This window comes from Caretta caretta, chromosome 2, assembly GCF_965140235.1.
Source record: "Caretta caretta isolate rCarCar2 chromosome 2, rCarCar1.hap1, whole genome shotgun sequence".
NCBI lineage: Eukaryota > Metazoa > Chordata > Testudines > Cheloniidae > Caretta > Caretta caretta.
This window is the reverse complement of record NC_134207.1, coordinates 237,923,697-237,949,709: the sequence shown is the minus strand read 5'-3', so window position 1 is coordinate 237,949,709 and position 26,013 is coordinate 237,923,697. Positions and strand designations below refer to the sequence as shown.

Genomic DNA, 26,013 nt, shown 5'->3' with positions numbered 1-26,013 from the left:
AAATTGGAGGATTGGGCCAAAAGAAATCTGATGAGGTTCAGTAAGGATAAGTGCAGGGTCCTGCACTTAGGAAGGAAGAACCCGATGCACAGCTACAGACTAGGGACCGAATGGCTAGGCAGCAGTTCTGCGGAAAAGGACCTAGGGGTGACAGTGGACGAGAAGCTGGATATGAGTCAGCACTGTGCCCTTGTTGCCAAGAAGGCCAATGGCATTTTGGGATGTATAAGTAGGGGCATTGCCAGCAGATCGAGGGACGTGATCGTTCCCCTCTATTCGACATTGGTGAGGCCTCATCTGGAGTACTGTGTTGAGTTTTGGGCCCCACACTACAAGAAGGATGTGGATAAATTGGAGAGAGTCCAGCAAAGGGCAACAAAAATGATTAGGGGTCTGGAACATATGACTTATGAGGAGAGGCTGAGGGAACTGGGATTGTTTAGTCTGCAGAAGAGAAGAATGAGGGGGGATTTGATAGCTGCTTTCAACTACCTGAGAGGTGGTTCCAGAGAGGATGGTTCTAGACTATTCTCAGTGGTAGAAGAGGACAGGACAAGGAGTAATGGTCTCAAGTTGGAGTGGGGGAGGTTTAGGTTGGATATTAGGAAAGACTTTTTCACTAGGAGGGTGGTGAAAAACTGGAATGCGTTACCTAGGGAGGTGGTAGAATCTCCTTCCTTAGAAGTTTTTAAGGTCAGGCTTAACAAAGCCCTGGCTGGGATGATTTAATTGGGGATTGGTCCTGCTTTGAGCAGGGGGTTGGACTAGATGACCTCCTGAGGTCCCTTCCAACCCTGATATTCTATGATTCACGAAATGTATGGCGGTCCTGGCAGCCTTCCTACACTAATGTCAGATGCAAGTTTTCCCATACCTGGAAATCAAGTCCATATCGCAAGCACAGGCGGAGGAGCATATGTTTGTGGCTCAGGCCACCTTCCTCAGGCTGGGCCTCATATTGAACATGCCCAAATCCACACTAGCTCCGACGCAGAGAATAGAATTCATAGGAGCTCTCTTGGACTCCATGCAAGCCAGGGCTTTCCTGCCCAAGCTGCACTTCCAAGCACTCAGATATAATCAAGAACCTTTGCCAGTCCCCACAACGATAGCCAGAAATTGCATGAAACTACTGGGGCATATGGCAGTTGCATAGACATGGTCCAGCACACCTGATTGCGCCTTTGGCCCCTCCAGGCGTGGTTGGCGCAGGTGCACAGGCCCAGCAGGGACCCACTGGACAGAATAGTTATCCTCCTTCCTTGCATTCTCAAGTCTATCTGCTGGTGGCTACAGCCACAAGTGGTCTGTGGGGAGTACCCTTTGCCAAACCCCAACCTACGCTATCGCTGGTCATGGATGCCTCGGCGCTCAGTTGGGGAGTGCACCTGGGCAATATCAGAACCTAAGGCCTACGGTCCCATGCAGAACTATCGCTGCACATCAATGTAAGGGAGCTGAGGGCAGTTCGTCTGGCATGCCAAGTGTTCCAGGCCCACCTTCAGGGTGCATGTGTGTCGGTGATGACTGACAACACCACAGTGATGTTGTATATAAACAAACAGGGTGGTGCTCACTCCTCTCCCCTGTGCCAGGAAGCTCTCAGGCTGTGGGACTTTTGCATCGCCCATTTGATACACCTAGAGGCGTCATACCTTCTGGGAGTGCAAAATGGGCTAGCTGATAGCCTCAGCCGTTCGTTTCACAGTCAAGAATGGTCCCTCCAGGTGGACATCGTGCTCTCGATTTCCCAGAGGTGGGGCTTTCCCCACCCAGACCTGTTTGCAATGCAGAGCAACAGAAAGTGCCAGCAGTTCTGCTCCTTTCTGAACTACAGCCCAGGCTCCGCTGCAGAAGCCTTTCACCTTTCATGGACGAATCATCAGCTGTATGCATTCCCACCCTTCCCTCTCATACACAAAGTCCTCCTCAAGGCTCGCCGGGACAGGACTTCCTTGATCCTCATAGCGCCAGTGTGGCCCCGCCAGCACTGGTTCACCATACTGTTGAACCTTTCAGTGGACAGACCAGTAGCCCTTCCCCATGTGCCTGGCCCCCATCACACAGGACCACGGCTGTCTACAACATCCCAACCTGGAGTCTCTCCTCCTCATGGCTTGGAAACTCCATGGTTGAACTTGCTAGATCGTCAGTGTTCTGACTCAGTTAGGGAAGTTCGGCTGGGAAGTAGGAAACCCTCCACTCATGCCACGTACCTGCCAAAGTGGAAGCGATTTTCCGTCTGGTTTCTGCAGATGGGCAACCCTCCGCAGCAAGCATCAATTCCCCTTATTTTGGAATACCTACTGTACCTCATGCAGCAGGGGTTGGCAATATCATCTCTCAAGGTACACCTGGCTCTCATTTCAGCCTTCCACCCAGGGTAGGTCAGTCTTCGGGAATCCCATGGTGGATTCTCAAGGGCTTGGACAGGCTTTATCCCCAGGCGTGGCAGCTCATTCCCCAGTGCAATCTCAACCTGGTCATAGAATCATAGAATATCAGGGTTGGAAGGGACCTCAGGAGGTCATCTAGTCCAACCCCCTGCTCAAAGCAGGACCAATCCCCAACTAAATCATCCCAGATAGGGCTTTGTCAAGCCTGACCTTAAAAACCTCAAAGGAAGGAGATTCCACCACCTCTCCAGGTAACCCATTCCAGTGCTTCACCACCCTCCTAGTGAAAAAAGTTTTTCCTAATATCCAACCAAAACCTCCCCCACTGCAACTTGAAACCATTACTCCTTGTTCTGTCATATGGTACTACTGAGAACAGTCTAGATCCATCCTCTTTGGAATCCCCTTTCAGGTAGTTGAAAGCAGCTATCAAATCCCCCCTCATTCTTCTCTTCTGCAGACTAAACAATCTCCGTTCCCTCAGCCTCTCCTCATAAGTCATGTGCTCCAGCCCCCTAATCATTTTTGTTGCCCTCCACTGGACCATTTCCAATTTTTCCACATCCTTCTTGTAGTGTGGGGCCCAAAATTGGACACAGTTCTCCAGATGAGGCCTCACCAATGCCAAATAGTCCCTCGATCTGCTGGCAATGATCCTACTTATACAGCCCAAAATGCCGTTAGATTTCTTGGCAACAAGGGCACACAGTTGACTCATATCCAGCTTCTCGTCCACTGTAACCCCAGGTCCTTTTCTGCAGAACTGCTGCCTAGCCACTCGGTCCCTAGTCTGTAGCAGTGCATGGGATTCTTCCATCCTAAGTGCAGGACTCTGTACTTGTCCTTGTTGAACCTCATCAGATTTCTTTTGGCCCAATCCTCTAATTTGTCTAGGGCCCTCTGTATCCTATCCCTACCCTCCAGTGTATCTACCTCTCCTCCCAGTTTAGTGTCATCTGCAAACTTGCTGAGGGTGCAATCCACACCATCCTCCAGACCATTAATGAAGATATTGAACCAAACCAGCCCGAGGACCGACCCTTGGGGCACTCCTCTTGATACCAGCTGCCAACTAGACATGGAGCCATTGATCACTACCTGTTGAGCCCGATGATCTAGCCAGCTTTCTATCCACCTTATAGTCCATTCATCCAGCCCATACTTCTTTTAACTTGTTGGCAAGCATACTGTGAGAGACCATGTCAAAAGCTTTGCTAAAGTCAAGGAATACCATCTCCACTGCTTTCCCCTCATCCACAGAGCCAGTTATCTCGTCATAGAAGGCAATTAGATTAGTCAGGCATGACTTGCCCTTGGTGAATCCATGCTGACTATTCCTGATCACTTTCCTCTCCTCTAAGTGCTTCAGAATTCATTCCTTTTGAGGACCTGCTCCATGATTTTTCCAGGGACTGAGGTGAGGCTGACTGGCCTGTAGTTCCCAGGATCCTCCTTCTTCCCTTTTTTAAAAATGGGCACTACATTAGCCTTTTTCTAGTCATCTGGGTCCTCCCCCGATCACCATGAGTTTTCAAAGATAATGGCCAATTGCTCTGCAGTCACATCCGCCAACTCCTTTAGCACCCTTGGATGCAGTGCATCCGGCCCCATGGACTTGTGCTCGTCCAGCTTTTCTAAATAGTCCTGAACCACTTCTTTCTCCACAGAGGGCTGGTCACCTCCTCCCCATACTGTGCTGCCCAGTTCAGTAGTCTAGGAGCTGACCTTGTTCGTGAAGACAGAGGCAAAAAAAGTATTGAGTATTTTAGCTTTTTCCACATCCTCTGTCACTAGGTTGCCTCCCCCATTCAGTAAGGGGCCCAAACTTTCCTTGAACTTCTTCTTGTTGCTAACATACCTGAAGAAACCCTTCTTATTACTCTTCACATCCCTTGCTAGCTGCAACTCCAAGTGTGATTTGGCCTTCCTGATTTCACTCCTGCATGCCTGAGCAATATTTTTATACTCCTCCCTGGTCATTTGTCCAATCTTCCACTTCTTATAAGCTTCTTTTTTGTGTTTAATAAGATTAGCAATAATTTCACTGTTAAGCCAAGCTGGTTGCCTGCCATATCGACTATTCTTTCTACACATCGGGATGGTTTGTTCCTGCAACCTCAATAAGGATCCTTTAAAATACAGCCAGCTCTCCTGGACTCCTTTCCCCCTCATGTTATTCTCCCAGGGATCCTGCCCATCAGTTCCCGGAGGGAGTCAAAGTCTGCTTTTCTGAAGTCCAGGGTCCGTATTCTGCTGCTCTCCTTTCTTCCCTGTGTCAGGATCCTGAACTCGACCATCTCATGGTCACTGCCTCCCAGGTTCCCATCCACTTTCGCTTCCCCTACTAATTCTTCCTTGTTTGTGAGCAGCAGGTCAAGAAGAGCTCTGCCCCTAGTTGATTCCTCCAGCACTTGCACCAGGAAATTGTCCCCTATACTTTCCAAAAACTTCCTGGATTGACAGGATGGTCCTGTCTACGCTCATGAGGCCCCCTTTTGAGCCCATGGCAACCTTCCCTCTGGACTTCAGAAAAGCAGTCTCTGACTCCCTCAGGGAACTTTCCTGGAAGGTGGCCTTTCTGGTGGCCATAACCACGGCCTGAAGGGTCTCCGAGCTCAGAGCGCTGACTTCCGAGCCCCCCTGTACAGTCATTTCTACCAAAGGTAGTGTCCCAGTTTCATTATTCCAGCTTGTGAACCTCGACATATTTTTACCTGTGTTCTTCCCTAAGCTACATGCCAGTAACAGAGCGAATGCTTCATTCTTGGGATGTCAGGCAGCCCTAGCCTTCTACATCAAGTGCACAAAGCCGTTTTATAAGTCACCACAGCTCTTTATTGCAATAGCAGAGAGAATGAAGGGGCTTCCTATTTCGTCCCAGCGCATTTCATCGTGGATCATGTCCTGCATCAGAACGTGCTATGAGCTAGCTAAGATTCCAGCCCCTCCGCTGACGGAGCACTCCACAAAAGCGCAGGCTTCGTCCGCAGCATTCCTTGTGCAGGTCGCTATCCAGGACATATGCAAGATAGCAACATGGTCTTCCATCCACACCTTCACGTTGCACTATGCCATCACCCAATAGGCGAGGGACGATACAGCCTTTGGCAGGGCAGTCCTGCATTCAGCAATCAGGTGAACTCCGACCCCTCTTCTGGGGAAACTGCTTGGGAGTCACTTATTGGAATTCACATGAGCAATCACTTGAAGAAAAAACGGTTACCTACCTCTCGTAACTGTTGTTCTTCGAGATGTGTTGCTCAGGTCCATTCCAAATCCCACCTGCCTCCCCTCTGTTGGAGTATTCCAGCAAGAAGGAACTGAGCAGGTGGCAGGTTGGCAGAGACCTATATACACTGCCATTAAGGCACCACTCCAGGGGGCTCCACAGCTGACCTGATGGGTACCGCTACGGGAAAAACCTTTCGATGATCGTGCATGCGGCACGCACACACACACACCTATCGAAATAGACATATGCAACACATCTCGAAGAACAACAGTTACGAGAGGAAGGTAACTTTTTTTTTATGCATTTTCGACAGTGAGGAATAGCTTCAAAGAGTTCATTACCTCACATATATTGCAAAGCTAATCAGCTTTTGTATTGCCTTATTGGCCTTGTCTAGACTAACATTTAAAGGTGTGATGTTAGAGTCAATGTTAAAGATGTTACCACAGGTTAGCTGTAAGAAGCATACTGCCTTTAACATGTGCTAAAATGGTTAAGTTATGGCCTGACTAGGATTCCCCCCAGGCTTTAACTTGACCATTTTAGCATGTGTTAAAGGCAATCTACTTTGTCTAGATTACATTTTTAAAATGTGTTAGTTAACATGAGTTAGCTAAGTGTTAGACATTTGGGTCAGCATGCATGGGACAGTTAATTCCGATCACAGACTAACAGGAGGCAGGCCACACTTTGACAGTCTCTTTAAAACTGCCTTGGACCAGGTCCATAAAATAATGTCACTGCTTGGATACATGTTAGTGACAGCTGGAATAATAATAATGAAAGAGCATAAGTTATCTTTCCTGTCAAAGCTGAATAGTCCAGTAGGAAATAAGAGTTCACAAGAGGCAGTAGGTGTTCTGTTGTTGATGCTTTGAAAAACCCTGGTACTAGACAGAGCCAATTGTTGGTTTTGTAAGGCCATTCAGCTCCCTACATGAGATTGTACCGGAACACACTTCAGAGGCAAAACAGAAAAAATATAAAGAGAAAATATTTATATTAATTTTACTTTGGTTTCAAGTTAGTATGTTAATTTTTTTAATCAGCATATTAATTAACTTATTTGTAACATAATTTTTGTGGGGGATAGCATATTTTATAATGGCAACAAACACTCCACACCATGTGGTAGAGTTGGATGTATTCTTGAGATATGAGCCAGTGTTTCAAGCCTCACTGTCCAAGTAGGGATCAGCACTCATTCACAGAGTGGATTATTTTATTTCTAATTAAAGATTAAAAACTAAGGACCTGATCCTGCAAATGCTTTACTCATGAAAATAGCCCTTATACAAGTAGTCTGTTGAAAGCAGAGTGAGAGAGTTTGCAAAACTGGACTATTAAAACTGGTTTGAAATTGGATTCTGTAGTACTGCTGGTGTCGCAGATTAGCAATGGGAAAAAATGCACCTTTAGAGTAAGTTCAAGAATTTCTAAATTTAGCTTATAACTTTGTTTTTAAATACATTTCAGTTTGTATATGGTGGCAAATGTATTCACCCTCGGAATTTTCAAATTAATATGGATACTGCATTCTTTGAAAGGCAATTTAAATGTACACAATAGAATGCATTTGAAGTTCTGCATATGCCATATATAATTGTTAAAGTAACGTATCCTGGGATTTCTTCTTATAACTTATTTTAATGTGTATTTTTCATGTGGCAATATGATTGACAAACCATTTCTCCATTTTTTATAGGATTATACTTTTTCTGAAGAACCAACGTATGAAAAGCATTATCACCATATGGAAATAGTTGATGCTGAGGATTCAGGCCAATCCCAGAAGATTTACAATGATTCAGAAAAGAATGTGTTTGAGAAGACCAAGAGTCCTCTTGTAAAAAGCAAACCCATTGACAAGAAATTAGAACCATCTCTGAAGTGGAAGAACGTTGGGCTCACTGGTTCCCAGGAGTATGTAGTTATTTGAAAAACTGAGTTTTACAGTAGACTTTGTGTTTCCAAATCATTAGTCTGAATTAGCAGTGTATGTCTGTTTTTTTTTAAATTGAAAATAAACTAAACAAATACAAAATAAAATTCAGGGACCTGCTCCTATAAAACATTTTAAGGGAAGATTGCTCACTTGTAATCCAGTTTCTTATAGTCCTTTTCTGCCATCCTATCTGACAGCAGCCTGGAATGTCATCATGATGGCGCTCCACCTGTCAGGAAGGAGGCAGCAAGATTTTGCAGTCATCTGCAGTACTTGAGCCTCAATTCAGCCATTTCCCTCAATTACAAGTTCTTTCTAAGGCAGGAAGGAATAGACAACCTATTCCAAGCAACACTTTCTGAGGAGAGAAGAGGACTATAATAAACCATATTGCAGTAAGTAAGCTTCCCTTGTCCTACAACACACTTCTCCTAACCTATATGGCAATAATCTTGGCTAACACTGGACACAGCAAGCAGTAGAAAACCCAGAAGAGAGTTTACTTACAGTAAAGATGCTGGGACTATGAAAAGTAGAAGAGGAATGGTGTTCCTTGTTGCTTCTCTTCATGAACTCTTTATTCTTCCCCCCCTCCTTTTGTCTCTTTCATTCTTCCTTCAGTCTTTTTCTTCTTCTACAAGGAAAGAAGAAAGGAAAAGGGCTAGTAGAACAGGAAGAAGAGGTAATTAGTGTTCCATGGTTCCAGCATGCAGGAAGCAAACCAATGAAAGAAAGTGGCTGGATGGGGGCATAAGTACAGCAACTGACAGATCTTGCTTTCTGCTTCCTGATTGGTTGAGCTGTAATGCTGACAGTCAAGGCTTTTGCTAGTTAGGATGGGACAAGGACAACACACAATCAGTTTTAACAGCTGTTTAGTTTTAATTATTTATTCTGATACTGCATAATATGAGAGTGATCCTGTAAAGAGGTCCACGTTGGCAGACCCTAGTGCGACACTGTGGCCAAGAGGGCTAATGTGATCCTGGGATGCATAAAGAGGGGTATATCAAGTAGGAGTGGAGAGGTTATTTTACCTCTATGTTTGGCACTAGCGCAACTATTACTGGAACAATGTGTCCAGTTCTGGTGCCCACAATTCAAGAAGTATGTTGATAAATTGGAGAGGGTTCAGAGAAGAGCCAGGAGAAGAATTATAAGATTAGAAAACGTCTTATAGTGATGGACTCAAAGAGTTCAATCTAGTTAGTTTAACAAAGAGAAGGTTAAGAGGTGACTTGATTACAGCCTGTAAGTGCCTATATGGGGAACAAATATTTGATAATCATAGAATCCTAGAATATCAGGGTTGGAAGGGACCTCAGGAGGTCATCTAGTCCAACCCCCTGCTCAAAGCAGGGCCAATCCCCAACTAAATCATCCCAGCCAGGGCTTTGTCAAGCCCGACCTTAAAAACCTCAAAGGAAGGAGATTCCACCACCTCCCTAGCTAACGCATTCCAGTGTTTCACCACCCTCCTAGTGAAAAAGTTTTTCCTAATATCCAACCTAAATATCCCCCCTGCAACTTGAGACCATTACTCCTTGTTCTGTCATCAGATACCACTGAGAACAGTCTAGATCCATCCTCTTTGGAACCCCCTTTCAGGTAGCTGAAAGCAGCTATCAAATCCCCCCTCATTCTTCTCTTCCGCAGACTAAACAATCCCAGTTCCCTCAGCCTCTCCTGATAACTCATGTGTTCCAGTCCCCTCATCATTTTTGTTGCCCTCCGCTGAACGTTTTCCAATTTTTCGACATCATTCTTGTAGTGTGGGGCCCAAAATTGGACACAGTACTCCAGATGAGGCGTCACCAATGCCGAATAGAGGGGAACGATCACGTCCCTCGAACTGCTGGCAATGCCCCTACATATACATCCCAAAATGCCATTGGCCTTCTTGGCAATAAGGGCACACTGTTGACTCATATCCAGCTTCTCGTCCACTGTAACCCCAGGTCCTTTTCTGCAGAACTGCTGCCGAGCCAGTCAGTCCCTAGTCTGTAGCGGTGCATGGGATTCTTCCATCCTAAGTGCAGGACTCTGCACTTGTCCTTGTTGAACCTCATCAGATTTCTTTTGGCCCAATCCTCTAATTTGTCTAGGGCCCTCTGTATCCTATCCCTACCCCCTCCAGTGTATCTACCTCTCCTCCCAGTTTAGTGTCATCTGCAAACTTGCTGAGGGTGCAATCCACACCATCCTCCAGATCATTAATGAAGATATTGAACCAAACCAGCCCGAGGACCGACCCTTGGGGCACTCCTCTTGATACCAGCTGCCAACTAGACATGGAGCCATTGATCACTACCTGTTGAGCCCGATGATCTAGCCAGCTTTCTATCCACCTTATAGTCCATTCATCCAGCCCATACTTCTTTAACTTACTAGCAAGAATACTGTGGGAGACCATGTCAAAAGCTTTGCTAAAGTCAAGGAACAACATGTCCACTGCTTTCCCTTCATCCACAGAGCCAGTTATCTCATCATAGAAGGCAATTAGATTAGTCAGGCATGACTTGCCCTTGGTGAATCCATGCTGACAGTTCCTGATCACTTTCCTCTCCTCTAAGTGCTTCAGAATTGATTCCTTGAGGACCTGCTCCATAATTTTTCCAGGGACTGAGGTGAGGCTGACTGGCCTGTAGTTCCCAGGATCCTCCTTCTTCCCTTTTTTAAAGATGGGCACTACATTAGCCTTTTTGCAATCGTCCGGGACTTCCCCCGATCGCCATGAGATCTCAAAGATAATGGCCAATGGCTCTGCAGTCACATCTGCCAACTCCTTTAGCACCCTCGGATGCAGTGCATCTGGCCCCATGGACTTGTGCTCATCCAGCTTTTCTAAATACTCCCGAACCACTTTTCTCCACAGAGGGCTGGTCACCTCCTCCCCATACTGTGCTGCCCAGTGCAGTAGTCTGGGAGCTGACCTTGTTCGTGAATACAGAGGCAAAAAAAGCATAGAGTACATTAGCTTTTTCCACATCCTCCGTCACTAGGTTGCCTTCCTCATTCGGTAAGGGGCCCACACTTTCCTTCACTTTCTTCTTGTTGCTAACATACCTGAAGAAACCTTCTTGTTACTATTAACATCCCTTGCTAGCTGCAACTCCAAGTGTGATTTGGCCTTCCTGATTTCACTCCTGCATGCCTGAGCAATATTTTTATACTCCTCCCTGGTCATTTGTCCAATCTTCCACTTCTTATAAGCTTCTTTTTTGTGTTTAAGATCAGCAAGGATTTCACTATTAATCCAAGCTGGTCGTCTGCCATATTTACTGTTCTTTTTACACATTGGGATGGTTTGTCCCTGTAACCTCAATAAGGATTCTTTAAAATACAGCCAGCTCTCCTGGACTCCTTTCCCCCTCATGTTATTCTCCCAGGGATCCTGCCCATCAGTTCCCGGAGGGAGTCAAAGTCTGCTTTTCTGAAGTCCAGGGTCCGTATTCTGCTGCTCTCCTTTCTTCCCTGTGTTAGGATCCTGAACTTGACCATCTCATGGTCACTGCCTCCCAGGTTCCCATCCACTTTCGCTTCCCCTACTAATTCTTCCTTGTTTGTGAGCAGCAGGTCAGGAAGAGCTCTGCCCCTAGTTGATTCCTCCAGCACTTGCACCAGGAAATTGTCCCCTACACTTTCCAAAAACTTCCTGGATTGTCTGTACACCGCTGTATTGCTCTCCCAGCAGATATCAGGGTGATTGAAGTCTTCCATGAGAACCAGGGCCTGCGATCTAGTAACTTCTGTGAGTTGCCGGAAGAAGGCCTCATCCACCTCATCCCCCTGGTCCAGTGGTCTATAGCAGACTCCCACCACGACATCACCCTTGTTGCTCACACTTCTAAACTTAATCCAGAGACACTCAGGTTTTTCTACAGTTTCATACTTGAACTCGGAGCAGTCATACTGCTCCATTACATACAGTGCAACTCCCCCACCTTTTCTGCCCTGCCTGTCCTTCCTGAACAGTTTATATCCATCCATGACAGTACTCCAGTCATGTGATTTATCCCACCAAGTCTCTCTTATTCCAATCACATCATAATTCCTTGACTGTGCCAGGACTTCCAGTTCTCCCTGCTTGTTTCCCAGGCTTCTTACATTTGTGTATAGGCACTTGAGATAACTCGCTGATCGTCCCTCTTTCTCAGTATGGGGCAGGAGCCCTGCCCTCTCGCGCGCTCCTGCTCGTGCTTCTTCCCGGTATCCCACTTCCCCACTTACCTCAGGGCTTTGGTCTCCTTCCCACAGTGAACCTAGTTTAAAGCCCTCCTCACTAGGTTAGCCAGCCTGCTTGCGAAGATTTTCTTCCCTCTCTTCGTTAGGTGGAGCCTGTCTCTGCCTAGCACTCCTCCTTCTTGGAACACCATCCCATGGTCAAAGAATCCAAAGCCTTCTCTCCGACACCACCTGCATAGCCATTCATTGACTTCCACGATTCAACGGTCTCTACCCAGAGTTCTTTAGAGTAGTGGAGAAAGGTATAATGTGATCCAATGGCTGGAAGTTGAAGCTAGACAAATTCAGACTGGAAATAAGGTGTACATTTTTAACAGTGAGGGTAATTAACTATTGGAACAATTTACCAAGGGTTGTGCTGAATTTTCCATCACTGGCAATTTTTAAATCAAAATTTGATTTTTTAAAAAAAAAATATGTTCTAGTTCAAATGGAATGATTTTGGGGGAGTTGTGTGGCCTGTGTCATACAGCGGATCAGACTAGAGTATCAGAATGATCCCTTCTGGCCTTGGAACCTATGAATCTATAAATAGGATAATCAGTGAGATATTATTAACTTTGTTGAGAAAAAGAATGCTATGTTTTGTTTGGTTTTTGTCTTGATGAGATTATTGAACTACAGATTAGCAAACTGAGAAGGCTCCTACCCTCTTCTCATTCAGGTCTTCCTAAAGGACAACTTCTGTTGCAATGCCTACATGCTGATTTGCATAGGTGATTTATATATCTCACAAAATGAAAAAAAAGTGTTTAGAATTTTATTTGGCCAATTAAAACATTGACTGTTTTACTTATGTTGTAGCCAAAATTTTCAACTCTGGATGCCTGAATTTAGGCACCTAAATCTTGATTTGCATACTTAAGTGTAAGTTGCCTGATTTTTTGGAAGTGTTGAGCAACCACAAATTCTGTCTGAATCAATGAGAATTGCCGGTCCACTGTACCTTGAAAATCAGGCCATTTTATTTAGATGCCTAAATTTGGATTTAGAAGCCTAACTTTAGGAAACCAGGTTTGAAAATGTTGACCCATACCTCCTTCCCTACTGATTGTCTTTTTTTTTTGTTTTTTATGAGGTAAACTTTTTGGGGGCAAGGACTGAACCTTGCGTGAGGAATCAGCAAGTATAAACTCGGCTCTACCGAAAACAAACAAATAATAATCAGTGAAGTTGTACTGTATCTTGTTTAGACAATTCTTGGTATGCTATGAATCCTCAAAACTGTGTCTGAATAGAAATTTAGGCACCTAAATAAAATCTTTTCATTTCAAATCCAACAACTTCTGCTGCTAATTTTTATAATACTCTCTTTCTATTTAATCCCACTGAAAATGTACTGTGGAAAAAATACTTCAATTATCATACTGTGCAGCAGAGTTGATCAATTTAAACAGAGTGTAACTTCTTAATGAAGATCATTACACAGATTAATTTACACACATTTGTATACTGATATTGTGCAGATATTGAAGACCAGATACAATATTTTGAACTGTAAAATAAGATGTTTAACAAAAACAAATATTTTCAGTGACAAAGCTGCAAATGAAGTTATCAAAGAAGAAAAAGAAAACAGAGCTATTGTTCCAGAAAGCAAGAAAAAAGCCAATATCCTTTCCCCTGGACCTATTAAAGGACAATCAGTTTCAAAACGGTATAGCATATTCATTTTTCTCCCTTTAATTCCATTCTTGTCCTATTTTTTAGCACCTACAGTAATTGTAATCTTGTTCAATAGCTGGTAAATCGAATTATGAGTGTTTTTTTTCTAATTAAGTTTAAAATGAGAAAAATCTTGTCCAATTTATTATACCTGTGTCTGTTTACATTAGTCAATAAATACTTAAAGTAAGTGATTGTCTTTTTGTTGCTAGTAAAGTGTCAGAAAAATCTGATGAAATTAGTCAAAGTTCCTCTGAGAGTGAGGAAGATGAAAAGCAGCCTGAACGTCACCAGGAAGGAAACACTGATTTGCCATCCGAATACTGGCAAATTCAGAAACTAGTAAAATACATAAAGGTAAGCAAATCAATTTTAACAGTTCTTTTATTATAAAAAATGCTGAAGACTCAGGTATTGAAATTTAGCTAATTAACTCACATATTGAGATTCTGAAACTCTGGACATTCTTATCTTCCTCCCCTTTCTCAGACTTTTTTATTTGCTCTTTTTGGAGTATAAGTCCCCTGAATTAGTCTATTTGATGTTGTTTAAAACTTAAATGATTTCTTCTTTATGAATTATTGTTGTTTGTTTTGAATTTGAGTTGCAGTATTCCAAGATATTTTTTTATGTGGATAACAACTTTCAAGAATTTTTATTAAATTAGAATACTTTGCCTAAAGTCTATCAACTGTGATTAATGCATTACTGAAGTAACCCTAATGTTGTCGTGCATCATGTCAAATGTTTGTTAGCTGAAAAGAAATTGTCTGACAAATAAGAGTCTCCCAAAGCAAAAAAAAAAAAAAATGATGACTGTTGTTGAAAATATATAGTAGCATATACATATTTATAATGCTGTTGATGTTTTACATAATAAAAAATAAACCATTCCATGGCACTTTTAAGCCAATTATGTGTTTCCCTCAGGGAGAATTCCTTTACAAGCTTATCAGAGAATTTAAATAATATAATTTACTAATAATTGGCATAGGAGTATTTGTTTTTGTTTTTTTTAATAAAACTATAAAGCAGGGGTCGGCAACCTTTCAGAAGTGGTGTGCCGAGTCTTCATTTATTCACTTTAATTTAAGATTTAGCGTGCCAGTAATACATTTTAACGTTTTTTAGAAGGTCTCTCTCTAGAAGTCTATATATTATATAGCTAAACTATTGTCATATGTAAAGTAAACAAGGCTTTCAAAATGTTTAAGAAGCTTCATTTAAAATTAAATTAAAATGCTGATCTTACGCTGCCGGCCTGCTCAGCCCACTGCCAGCCTGGGTTTCCGTTCACCTAGGCCGGCAGCAGATTGAGCGGGGCCTGCGGCCAGGACCCCGGCTGGCAAGTGGCTGGCAGCCGGAACCCCAAACTGGCAGCAGGCTGAGTGGGACCGGCGGCCGGGACCTCAGACCGGCAGTGAGCTAAGCAGCTCAGCCTGCTGCCACTCAGCCCGCTGCCAATCTGGAGTTCTGTCTGCCGGCTCCTGCCAGCCAGGGTCCCGGCTGCCAGCCCTGCTCAGCCTGCTGCCAGCCTGGGATCCCAGCCCTGCCCACATAGAGTGGGTACCTACCTTCTCCCTTGTTCTAGCCCATTCTCTTCCTCTCTCTTTGCACTGAACTGAGGGTGGAAGTGCACTGAGCACAGGTCTGGGGGTGAAGGAGCAGGCTGGGGGTTGGGATGCAGGGTCTGGCCAGGAGCTAAAATGAGGGAAGGGGCTCAGGATTGGGGCAGGAGGTTTGGGTGTGGAGTGCTTACCTGGGCAGCTCCCATTTGGTGCGAGGGGTACAGGCAGGAATCTGGGGGTGGTGGTGCAGGAGCTCCCTTTGGTGCTTAGGGTGGGGTGAGAATGTGGGGGGTGCAAGAGTCAGGGCATAGTGTGTGGGAGGTGCAGGAGTCAGGGCAGGGGGTGTATGAGGAGGGTGCAGGAGTCAGGGCATGGGGTGTGCGGGGGCTGGGTATGTGTGGGGGGGCTGGAGTAAAGGCTGGGGTCATGGGGGGGTGCAGAGGTCAGGGCAGGAGGCTGGGGTGTATGGGGGGTGCTGGGGTCAGGGCAGAGGGCTGGGGTGGGTTAGGGGTGCCAGGATCAGGGCAGAGGGCTGGGGGAGGGGGTGAGGAGGGTGCAGGAGTCAGGGCAGAGGGCTGGGAGCATGTGAGGGGGTGCAGGAGTCAGGGCATGGGGGGTGCTGGAGTCAAGGCTGGGGTTGTGGGGGGTACAGGGGTCAGGGCAGAGGGCTGGGTGTGTGTGGGAGGGTGCAGGAGTCAGGGCATGGGGGGTTGGGTATGTGTGGGGGGTGCAGGAGTCAGGGCAGAGGACTGGGGGTGTGGGCTAGGGTCGTGGGGGTGCTCCCAGCCCCCTGCCCGGAGCAGCTCACTGCAGGGGGCTGGAAGGGATACGCCCTGATCCCCACCTCTTCTCCTGCTCTGCTTATCCCCCTCCCTCGCAAGGGCCATCAGGTGATCAGCGGCAGGGAGGGAGAGGAGGAGGGGCAGGAACCCAGCATGGCGGGGGAGGGGGGGAACCTTGCCTGCCCTGCAGCAGCAGCCGGCAGGACCAAGCTTCTTCACCCTGCCCCTGCGGTGGGGGGGGGGGCAGAGAAGAGCGGGCGGGGGCGGGCAGGATTTTTAATGGCACGCTGCTGCCTGTCGGGGTCCCAGCCTGGGTTCGGCAGCGGGCTGAGTGGGGCTGGCAACTGGGACCTGGCAGGCAGCAGCGTGCCATTAAAAATCAGCTCGCGTGCCATCTTTGGCATGTGTGCCATAGGTTGCCAACCCCTGCTATAAAGTATACAACGTTGTCCACTCTAAAAAATCATTGGACAGAATTCCCACTGGTGCCATCAGTTGTTAGCAACAGTGATACCACTAATGTAGTGTAATCAAAGCTTCAGCAGTTTCCAGTGTTTTAACCACTATCCTCAGCAGGTTTAACTGACTCCTCTCTGTCTCTTAGCTAGTTTCTAATCCATCTCTCACAGACACCTTTTAATTTGTGTATGTAGAATCTACTATAGATGCTATAGTAATGGATGCATAAAAAATTCCACAGGTGTATACAGCCATTGCCATGGTTCTCTATGCCTTCCCCACCTCTAGATTGGATCTTTATATTGCCTGCTATTTGGAGCTATCCTAAAAGACCACCTGGAAGTTTAATCTTGTGCAGAATGTGGCATCTTGCTTGCTCAGTGGTGCTACTGGTGTTGAGCATATTACATTTATCCTTGGCATGATGCACTTATTTCTATTTGCTTTTAAGTGTAGTTCAGGATGCCGATGTTAATGTATGGGCTGTGTTTACCTTAACAGACCACTTCTTTCTATGTATCTACACTGATGGATGCTGCTATCAGTTTTGCATTTGAACTTTGGGGTAACTGGGGCTGGGTCTTGGCTTTGGAATGCATTACTATCATTGGTCTCCCATAAGCCCCACCCTTATCCAAACCTGTGAACCCACCTTCATACTGACAAGACTGCTATCTTTTCTCCTTGCATTGTAACTCACAACTCGTCCCTTCTCACAAGGGCCCTGATATACATAATACAGCTGCTGCATAATACTCCTATTCTTTCAGTGGATGCAGCCATGTATTCCCTTTAGGGGGGTGGGTAGGTGGATGGGTGTGTGTGTGTGTGTGTGCGCACACAGCACCCCAGAGCCAGAGAATTTTGACTACCAGTACCCATAGGAGGCAGCACTCATACCTCGTGCTCACAGTCTCTCCCGAGCTATATGAGCCAGCACTGCCTCAATCCCTCTCAATTCCTTCTTATCTCCTGTGGCTGGAGTCGGAGCTCTTTGTGGTTCCTAACCTCACAATCTCTCTTTTTCGTAATGGCTTTTTCTAGTTGTATATAGTGTGACAGGGTCAGGCCAGATGGCTACAGGAGAGTGTTAGAAGTCAGATATATTAGTCCCAGATTAAGCAGGTCCATTTTCCCTGGGTAAGGTAACCGGGGCAGTTCCAGAACAAGAAGGAACTTGCTAGAACAAATTCAGGCAAGCTAATTAGGACACCTGGAGCCAATTAAGAAGCTGCTAGAATCAATTAGGGCAGGCTGGCTAATCAGGGCACCTGAGTTTAAAAAGGACCTCACTTCAGTTTGTGGTGGGCATGCAAGGAGCTGGGAGCAAGAAGCCCTAGGAGCTGAGAGTGCGAAGGTGTACTGCTGGAGGACTGAGGAGTACAAGCATTATCAGACACCAGGAGGAAGATCCTGTGGTGAGGATAAAGAAGGTGTTGGGAGGAGGCCATGGGGAAGTAGCCCAGGGAGTTGTAGCTGTTGTGCAGCTGTTCCAGGAGGCACTCTAGACATCTGCAGTCTACAGGGCCCTGGGCTGGAGCCTGGAGTAGAGGGTGGGCCCAGGTTCCCCCCAAACCTCCCAACTCCTGATCAGACACAGGAGGAGTTGACCTGGATTGTGGGTTCCACTAGAGGGGAAGGTCTCTGGGCTGTTCCCCAACCCACATGGTGGATCAGCAGAGACTGCAGGGATTGTTCTCCTTTCTTTTTCCCAGGCTGGCCAGTGATGAGGTTAGCTGAGTGAATGGCAGGTTTGAGCCGCTAGCAAAAGTGGCCAAACTGAGGGCTGACATGAATCTCTGAGGCAAGCAAATCCGCCAATAAGCACAGGACCCACCAAGTCAGAGGAGGAACTTTGTCACAATAGTTAATTAGTACCCTTAGTGTTAGTTAGCTTTAGATTAAGTATTTGCCCAGCGATGCCCTCAGCAGGGTTTAAACATTGTCCATCGTGTGGGGGAGTGATCCCCAACGACGATCCTCACACATGGGGGTTGCTGTACTTAGGTGAAGCCCACATAAATTTGCATATTGTTCACAAAATGGACCAAGGTGGTGAGGAATCACCTCAAACAGGCCATGTGGCTTGCTTTGGCATTGAAGCCTATGTTGGATTAGGGGTTGCCCTGGGGTTCTGAAAATGTTGCTGTTTTGCACTCTGGAGCTGGTGCCTCTCTGAAGACAGGAGTTGCTCCCCATCAAGTATACTGAGGAAACGGTCACATAAGACTGTTTCTCCAGCTCCTGTGGGGATTCGTATGCCTCCTCTAGAAGGCGCATAAGCTGGTATGGTCTGAATGCTGGTGTGCAGAATGGAGCAGGTCCCATCTTCCACTCCCCAGTACTGCACAAGGAGGTCAGAGACCCCATACCATTGGCTTTGGTTCTGGCCCCAGGCCATCTGTTGAGTTAGGTAATGACAAGGGCGATGCTGGCACTGGTGGTTTCCCTGCCAGTGGCATATCAGACGGCAGTGGACCTACTCTGCTTTTCTATCCCTACTTCTCCCTTGATCCAGGACTTTGCCAGGGCTATGGTATTTATAGCCCCAGCAGCTATGTAGGCTGAACCTGTGGGCCTGTTAGCACCACACCACCATGTTTCCCTTCCACAGTCAGTGGAAGTGGGACTGGTGCTAGGCTTGGCACAAGGGATCTTCTTGGCACCAGAAACTTCTTTGGCACCCCTGCTGTTGGCGCTGCCAATGTTACTGTGGCAGCACTCACCACTCTCCACTTCTGCACTGTGGACAACTTCCAGGTTGACACCGCTTCCAGCAATGGAAATGGAGGTATACTAGGTGCCGGTGGTACTGTTCCCACCATCAGCACCAGTTCCCTCTTCATTTTGGGCTACAGCTGAGTCAGACTGGTCACTCACAGCCTGAGGGCTGGCTCCACCTTTATCCCCTAAATCCTGGGATTCCTTGACGGCCAGGTCGGGATCTTTTTTCTCTCTCTCTCCCCCTGCACACCCCCATTGCTTGACCCACATTGGGGGCTATTCATAGAGTGCTATAGGTACAAGGATTGGTGCTTGTCTCATGGTGGGGATGAGGGTCTCAGCACCTACTGGCCACCAATGCCATATCCATACCAGTGACTGCCATGAGATCTGTGGGATGCTCCTTGGTAGTGAAGCTCCAATTCCTCATCTTTCTCTAAGGTGAGATTACTGGGCAAGTCTGTGGCAGACACCATCCATCTGCCACAGGCCCATGCACCAGTGAACCTTCCCCTCCAGAGTTGTCCCAATCAGGCTTGTCAGTCCTGGAGCAGGATCTGGCTCTAGCACAGTTAACCCCATCATCTTCGTCCCTGGACGATTCCGCAATGCCTGGCTCTTCCTCCTCTTGGGTACTGAAGGATTTCAAGGTGTACCAGGAACTTTTGTGGCTCATGGGTGCTTCCCTGGGTATTCAAGTGGAGTTTCTGCAGGAGAATACCCATAAGTTGTTGGATATCCTGAAGCCATCTGCCCCTGGGAGAGTTGCCTTGTCTATTAACAGTGCACTCCTAGAGCCTTCTAAATTTCTCTGAAGCACTCTAGCTTTGTTACTCCTACTGTAAAGCACATGGAGAAATGCTACTTTGTTTTGGTGCAGGGATTTGAGGGTTTTTACTCCCATCTGACTCCAAATTCCCTGGTTGTAATCACAGTGAACAATAGAGCCCAGCAAGGCAGATTTAAGTCCACTCCCAAGGATAAGAACTCTAAACGGATGGACCTGATGGGTAGGAAGATTTACACCTTGTCATCCTTGCAGATTTGCATTGCTAACCAGCAGTCACTGCTGTCCAAATATCACTTTGTGAACTGGACAGCTATGTCTAAGTTTGCAGACCAACTATCCGAAGCCTTGAGGGAGAAATTTGGGGCACTTTATCACTGAAGGCTGCTTGGTAGCTAAGACTTCATTGCAGTCCACTCTGGATGTCTTGGATACTTTGGCCAGAGTGATGGCATTAACAATGACCATTAGAAGGGCTTCCTGGCTGCAGAATTCGAGCATTGCAGCGGGCCATGGAGGATTTGCCCTTCGATGACCAAGTGCTTTTTTCGGACACAACGGAAGAGACTCTGGACTCCTTCAAAGGGTCTAGAGCTGCCATATGGTCCTTGGGGCATATGTTCACAGTTCAAAGGTGCCACTGTAGTCAGCAGCAGCAGTATCATCTGCAGCATATATTTGAGCAGTCTTTCCCTCTCTCAAGACAGCAGGACTACCCCAGAAAGAGGCATAGATCCAATAGGAGGAAGCTGTTGGATCTGGGGTTTGGCCAGTCAACATGCCTTCCCCAGCACCCTGCACCCCCAACACCTACTTTGACTTCTTGGTCTGGAGCAATGTTCCAGTTGTTACTTCCTTCTACCCATCCCCTCTGTTGGGGACAGGCTGGCCCACTTTCACAGTGCTTGGGGTGCAATCACCACTGACAGCTGGGTCTTAAGCACCGTCCGATCAGGCGATGCCATCCAATTCCTTTCTGTCCCTCCTCCCCACCCTTACTCCACATCCCTCTTCAGGGACCCCTTTCACAAGATACTGCCCCTCGAGCAGGTTCACTCTCTGCTGGCTTTGGGAGCAGTGGTGGAGGTGGATGTAGATGGACCAAGCCAAGCTCATTCTTATTGTCCTGGCATGGCCAAGGCAGTGCTGGTTCTCTGAACTTCTCATGCTGTCAATTCAACTCCCCATACCCCTTCCTCTCTGTATCAAGACTGCATATGAAATCATTTCTGCTACACCTCCTCAGCAAGTGAGAGCTCATTCTGTAAGAGCACAAGCAACAGCAATAGTGTTCCTTAGTGACATCTCAATACTGGAAATTTGCAGGGCTGATATGTGGTCATCCATACATACATTTATGAACCATTATGCCATTACTGCGTCTTCCAGAGCATGTTTTGGTAGGGCGGTCCTGCAATCCTTGTTTCAGTAGAGCCCAAGCCCTGCCTCCTGGGGTGGGTACTGCTTCTGAGTCACCAAAATAGAATACAGTGCTGCATCTACTCAAAGAAGAAGAAATTACTAACTGTAGCTATGGTTCTTTGAGATGTCCACAACCCACCCTCCATACCCTCTGCATCAGAGTCCAGTGTCTAGGTGTTTGGTGCTAAGAAACTGGGTGTGAGTGTCAAGGTGGTGCTGCCTCATATTGCTCAGGGAGGGGCTATGAGCACGAGACATGAGTGCCACCTCCTACACTTTTGCCTAGGTACTGCTAGGCAAAATTCTCTGGCTCCAGTGAGCTGGACACACACACACACCTATGTGGAATACACATCTGCATCACATCTCAAAGAGCCACAGTTACAGTAAATAATTTTTTTTCTATATGTGAGTAGTGAGGACCTCAGAAGAAATGGTTGTAGGGGACAATCTTGGTTCAAGTGATTATGAGCTAATTCAGTTCAAACTGAATGGAAGGATAAACAAAAATCTGCAACTAGGGTTTTTGATTTCAAAAGGGCTGACTTTCAAAAATTAAGGAAATTAGTTAGGGAGGTGGATTGGACTGAGAACTTATGGCTCTAAAGGCAGAGGTGGCCTGGGATTACTTCACGTCAAAGCTGCAGAAGCTATCGGAAGCCTGCATCCCAAGAAAGGGGAAAAAATTCATAGGCAGGAGTTGTAGACTAAGCTGGATGAGCAAACATCTCAAAGAGGTGATTAAGAAAAAGCAGAAAGCATACAGGGAGTGGAAGATGGGAGAGATCAGCAAGGAAAGCTACCTTGTTGGGGTCAGAACACACAGGGATAAAGTGAGAAAAGCTAAAAGTCAAGTAGAGTTGAACCTTGCAAAGGGAATTAAAACCAATAGTAAAAGGTTCTATAGGTATATAAATAAGAAGAAAAGAAAGAAAGAAGTGGGACCGCTAAACACTGAGGATGAAGTGAAGGTTAAGGATAATCTAGGCATGGCCCAATATCTAAACAAATACTTTGCCCCAGTCTTTAATGAGGAGCTTAGGGATAATGGTAATATGACAAATGGGAATGAGGATATGGAGGTAGATATTACCATATCTGAGGTAGAAGCGAAACTCAAACAGCTTAATGGGACTAAATCGGGGGGCCTAGATAATCTTCATCCAAGAATATTAAAGGAATTGGCACATGAAATTGCAAGCCCATTAGCAAGAATTTTTAATCAATCTGTAATCTCAGGGGTTGTACCGTATGACTGGAGAATTGCTAACATAATTCCTATTCTTAAAACGGGGGGAAAAAGGTGATCCAGATAACTACAGGCCTGTTAGTTTGACATCTGTAGTATGCAAGGTCTTGTAAAAAATTTTGAAGGAGAAAGTAGTTAAGGACATTGAGTCAATGGTAACTGGGACAAAATACAACATGGTTTTACAAAAGGTAAATCTTGCCAAACCAACCTGATCTCCTCCTTTGAGAAACAGATTTTTTAGACAAAGGAAATGCAGTGGGTCTAATTTACCTAGATTTCAGTAAGGTGTTTAATACGGTGCCACATGGGGAATTATTAGCTAAATTGGAAAAGATGGGGATCAATATGAAAATTAAACGGTGGATAAGGAATTGGTTAAAGGGGAGACTGCAGCGGGTCATACTGAAAGGTGAACTGTCAGGCTGGAGGGAGGTTACCTGTGGAGTTCCTCAGGGATCGGTTTTGGGACCAAGCTTATTTAATTTTTATTACTGACCTTGGCACAAAAAGTGAGAGTGTGCTAATAAAGTTTGCGGATGACACAAAGCTGGGAGGTATTGCCAATTTAGAGAAGGACCTGGATATCATACAGGAGGATCTGGATGACCTTGTAAACTGGAGTAATAGTAATAGGATGAAATTTAATAGTCAGAAGTGTAAGGTCATGCATTTAGGGATTAATAACAAGAATTTTAGTTATAAGCTGGGGACGCATCAATTAGAAGTAACGGAGGAGGAGAAGGACCTTGGAGTATTGGTTGACCACCGGATGACTATGAGCTGCCAATGTGATATGTCCATGAAAAAAGCTAATGCGGTCTTGGGATGCATCAGGCGAGGTATTTCCAGTAGAGATAAGGAGGTGTTAGTACCATTATACAAGGCACTGGTGAGACCTCATCTGGAATAGTGTGCGCAGTTCTGGTCTCCCATGTTTAAGAAGGATGAATTCAAACTGGAACAGGTACAGAGAAGGGCTACTAAGATGATCCGAGGAATGGAAAACCTGTCTTATGAAAGGAGACTCAAGGAGCTTGGCTTGTTTCGCCTAACCAAAAGAAGGTTGAGGGGAGGTATGATTGCTATCTATAAATATATCAGAGGGATAAATACCAGAGGGAGAGGAATTATTTAATCTCAGTACCAATGTGGACACAAGAACAAATGGATATAAACTGGCCATCAGGAAGTTTAGAATTGAAATTAGATGAAGGTTTCTAACCATCAGAGGAATGGAGTTTTGGAATAGCCTTCCAAGGGAAGCAGTAGGGGCAAAAGACCTATCTGGCTTCAAGATGAAACTCGATAAGTTTATGGAGGAGGTGGTATGATGGGATAACATGATTTTGGCAATTAACTGATCTTTAACTATTCCTGGTAAATAGGCCCAAAGGCCTGTGATGGGATGTTAGATGGGGTGGGATCCGAGTTACTACAGAGAATTCTGTCCTGGGTATCTGGCTGGTGAATCTTGCCCACATGCTCAGGGTTTAGCTGATCGCCATATTTGGGGTCGGGAAGGAATTTTCCTCCAGGGCAGATTGGAAGAGGCCCTGGAGGTTTTTCTCCTTCCTCTGTAGCATGGGGCACGGGTCACTTGCTAGAGAATTCTCTGCACCTTGAAGTCTTTAAACCATGATTTGAGGACTTCAATAGCTCAGACATAGGTGAGAGGTTTATTGCAGGAGTGGGTGGGTGAGATTCTGTGGCCTGCATTGTGTAGGAGGTCAGACTAGATTATCATAATGGTCCCTTCTGACCTTAATATCTATGAACTGGTCAAATAGGTATGTATGTATGAAGCCATTTTGAATTACCAGAGTGCAAAAAAATCTCAGAAAATTATTAATACTTGAAAGGAGGGATTTTAATATCCATGTCCATCAAACAGTATTGTTACCAAAATTCAGGATGCATACCTGTGTGTGTGGTTTTATATATAATATATATATTTGTGTATTTATATATATATACATATATACACACACACACCACAATATCACACGTTTTTAAATTCATTAGAAAGTAGATATTCTTAAACAAAACAATTCTCTAGAGGCTGTTGGGTACATTGAACAGCAAATCTCCAAAGGGTCCGATAAAGCTGAAAAAGATGCTGCAGTACAATATCAGACTGTGGTGGAAACTCTTTATTGATGAAGTGTGACTTTAACTAGCACATGGAATTAATTTATAATTCAAGTGCAAATATTGTACTTCTGGCCAGACTGACTAGATTGTTTTGGCATATTTGTTGTTCATGTGGGCAAGTGTTCATGACATATCCGGCATAAGAGAAGGTATATCTTCAGTTACATTTATATATGTTGAAATATTATATTTACATAGAAGCACAGGCATAGTTTTTCAGGACATTGTGTGTGTGTGTGTACGCATGTGTCCGAGAGAGAGAAAAAGAGAGGTTAAATATATATTTTGCACATCTTAAAGGGGAACTAAAATACTCTTTAAAAACTGTTTGAGGTTCCCAAGTTAGAAAATATAATTTGTGTAGAAGAAACATTGGAAGGATAAAAATAAACAGTTGATAAGTTACATGAAGGAAGGATGTCCATATATAAAACCCCTACAAGACCTAAAATAGTGGTTCTCAACTCTGGCCCACTGCTTGTTCAGGGAAAGTCCCTGGCGCACCGGGCCAGTTTGCTTACCTGCCGTGTCCACAGGTTTGGCCAATTGTGGCTCCCACTGGCCGTGGTTCGCCACTTCAGGCAAATGGGGGCTGCAGGAAGCGGCGCAGGCTGAGGGATGTGCTGGCCACCTTTCCCGCAGCCCCCATTAGCCTGGAGCAGCGAAACGTGGCCAGTGGGAGCCACAATTGGCCGAATCTGCGGATGCGGCAGGTAAACAAACTGGCCCAGCGCACCAGGGGCTTTCCCTGAACAAGCAGTGGACCAGAGTTGAGAACCACTGACCTAAAAGATGCACACTTTCACAACACTATCACTTCCAATGCAAACCAGACCTGCTATTCTACAGGTTTTCCTGATAGGCTATGGATTTCCAGACCCTTTTACAGGTTTCTGGAGAAAAATTCTAGCCTACAGGGAAATCCTCCTCTGACTGGCAGGCTGCCCTTCCCCATTTGCCTTGCCTTGTGGGGAAATGCAGCCATATCAGAACTGCTCCATGTGCTGTGAGAAGGTCTGGTCCCCCAGCACATGGGAGCAAGAAAACTTCCTGCTTCCCAGCTGAGCAGCTGGGAATCATCCTCTGTGCAGCACACAACTGAGGAGCAGCTGCTCTTGCCAGCTCTATAGCCCCTGCTCTGGCTCTTTGCACTGCCTCCAAACTTCCCAATTTAGGAGCCTATGTCTCCTTGAAAGTCAGGAGCCGGGGCTTTGAAAAGAAACACCAGTTATTGTGGGACTCATGCTCAGTCATGAGAATTCACAACACTGCACCTCATTCAGTAGGATCCCACTGATGCTACTGTAATTTTGAACTGGAAATGAGGACTTTGTTCTCATTTACTCTAATCTACCACTCTGGCAGTGCTAAGGTGCTTTAATGTG

At 45.8% G+C, this 26,013-nt stretch overlaps 1 protein-coding gene across 4 annotated transcripts in view; it reads left to right on the top strand.

Moving 5' to 3' along the window:
- The window catches only part of ODAD2 (outer dynein arm docking complex subunit 2), a 205,434-nt gene that overhangs the window by 28,491 nt on the left and 150,930 nt on the right, over positions 1-26,013 (top strand). For all 4 annotated transcript variants that reach the window (XR_007354920.2, XM_075125940.1, XM_048837795.2 and 1 more), the window contains exons 8-10: positions 7,334-7,551; positions 13,353-13,475; positions 13,696-13,840. Coding sequence is in view for 3 of the 4 variants with exons in the window: in XM_075125940.1 (XP_074982041.1) it covers positions 7,334-7,551; positions 13,353-13,475; positions 13,696-13,840 (486 nt within the window). In the remaining variant the exon portion in view is untranslated. The remainder of the gene's footprint in view (positions 1-7,333; positions 7,552-13,352; positions 13,476-13,695; positions 13,841-26,013) is intronic.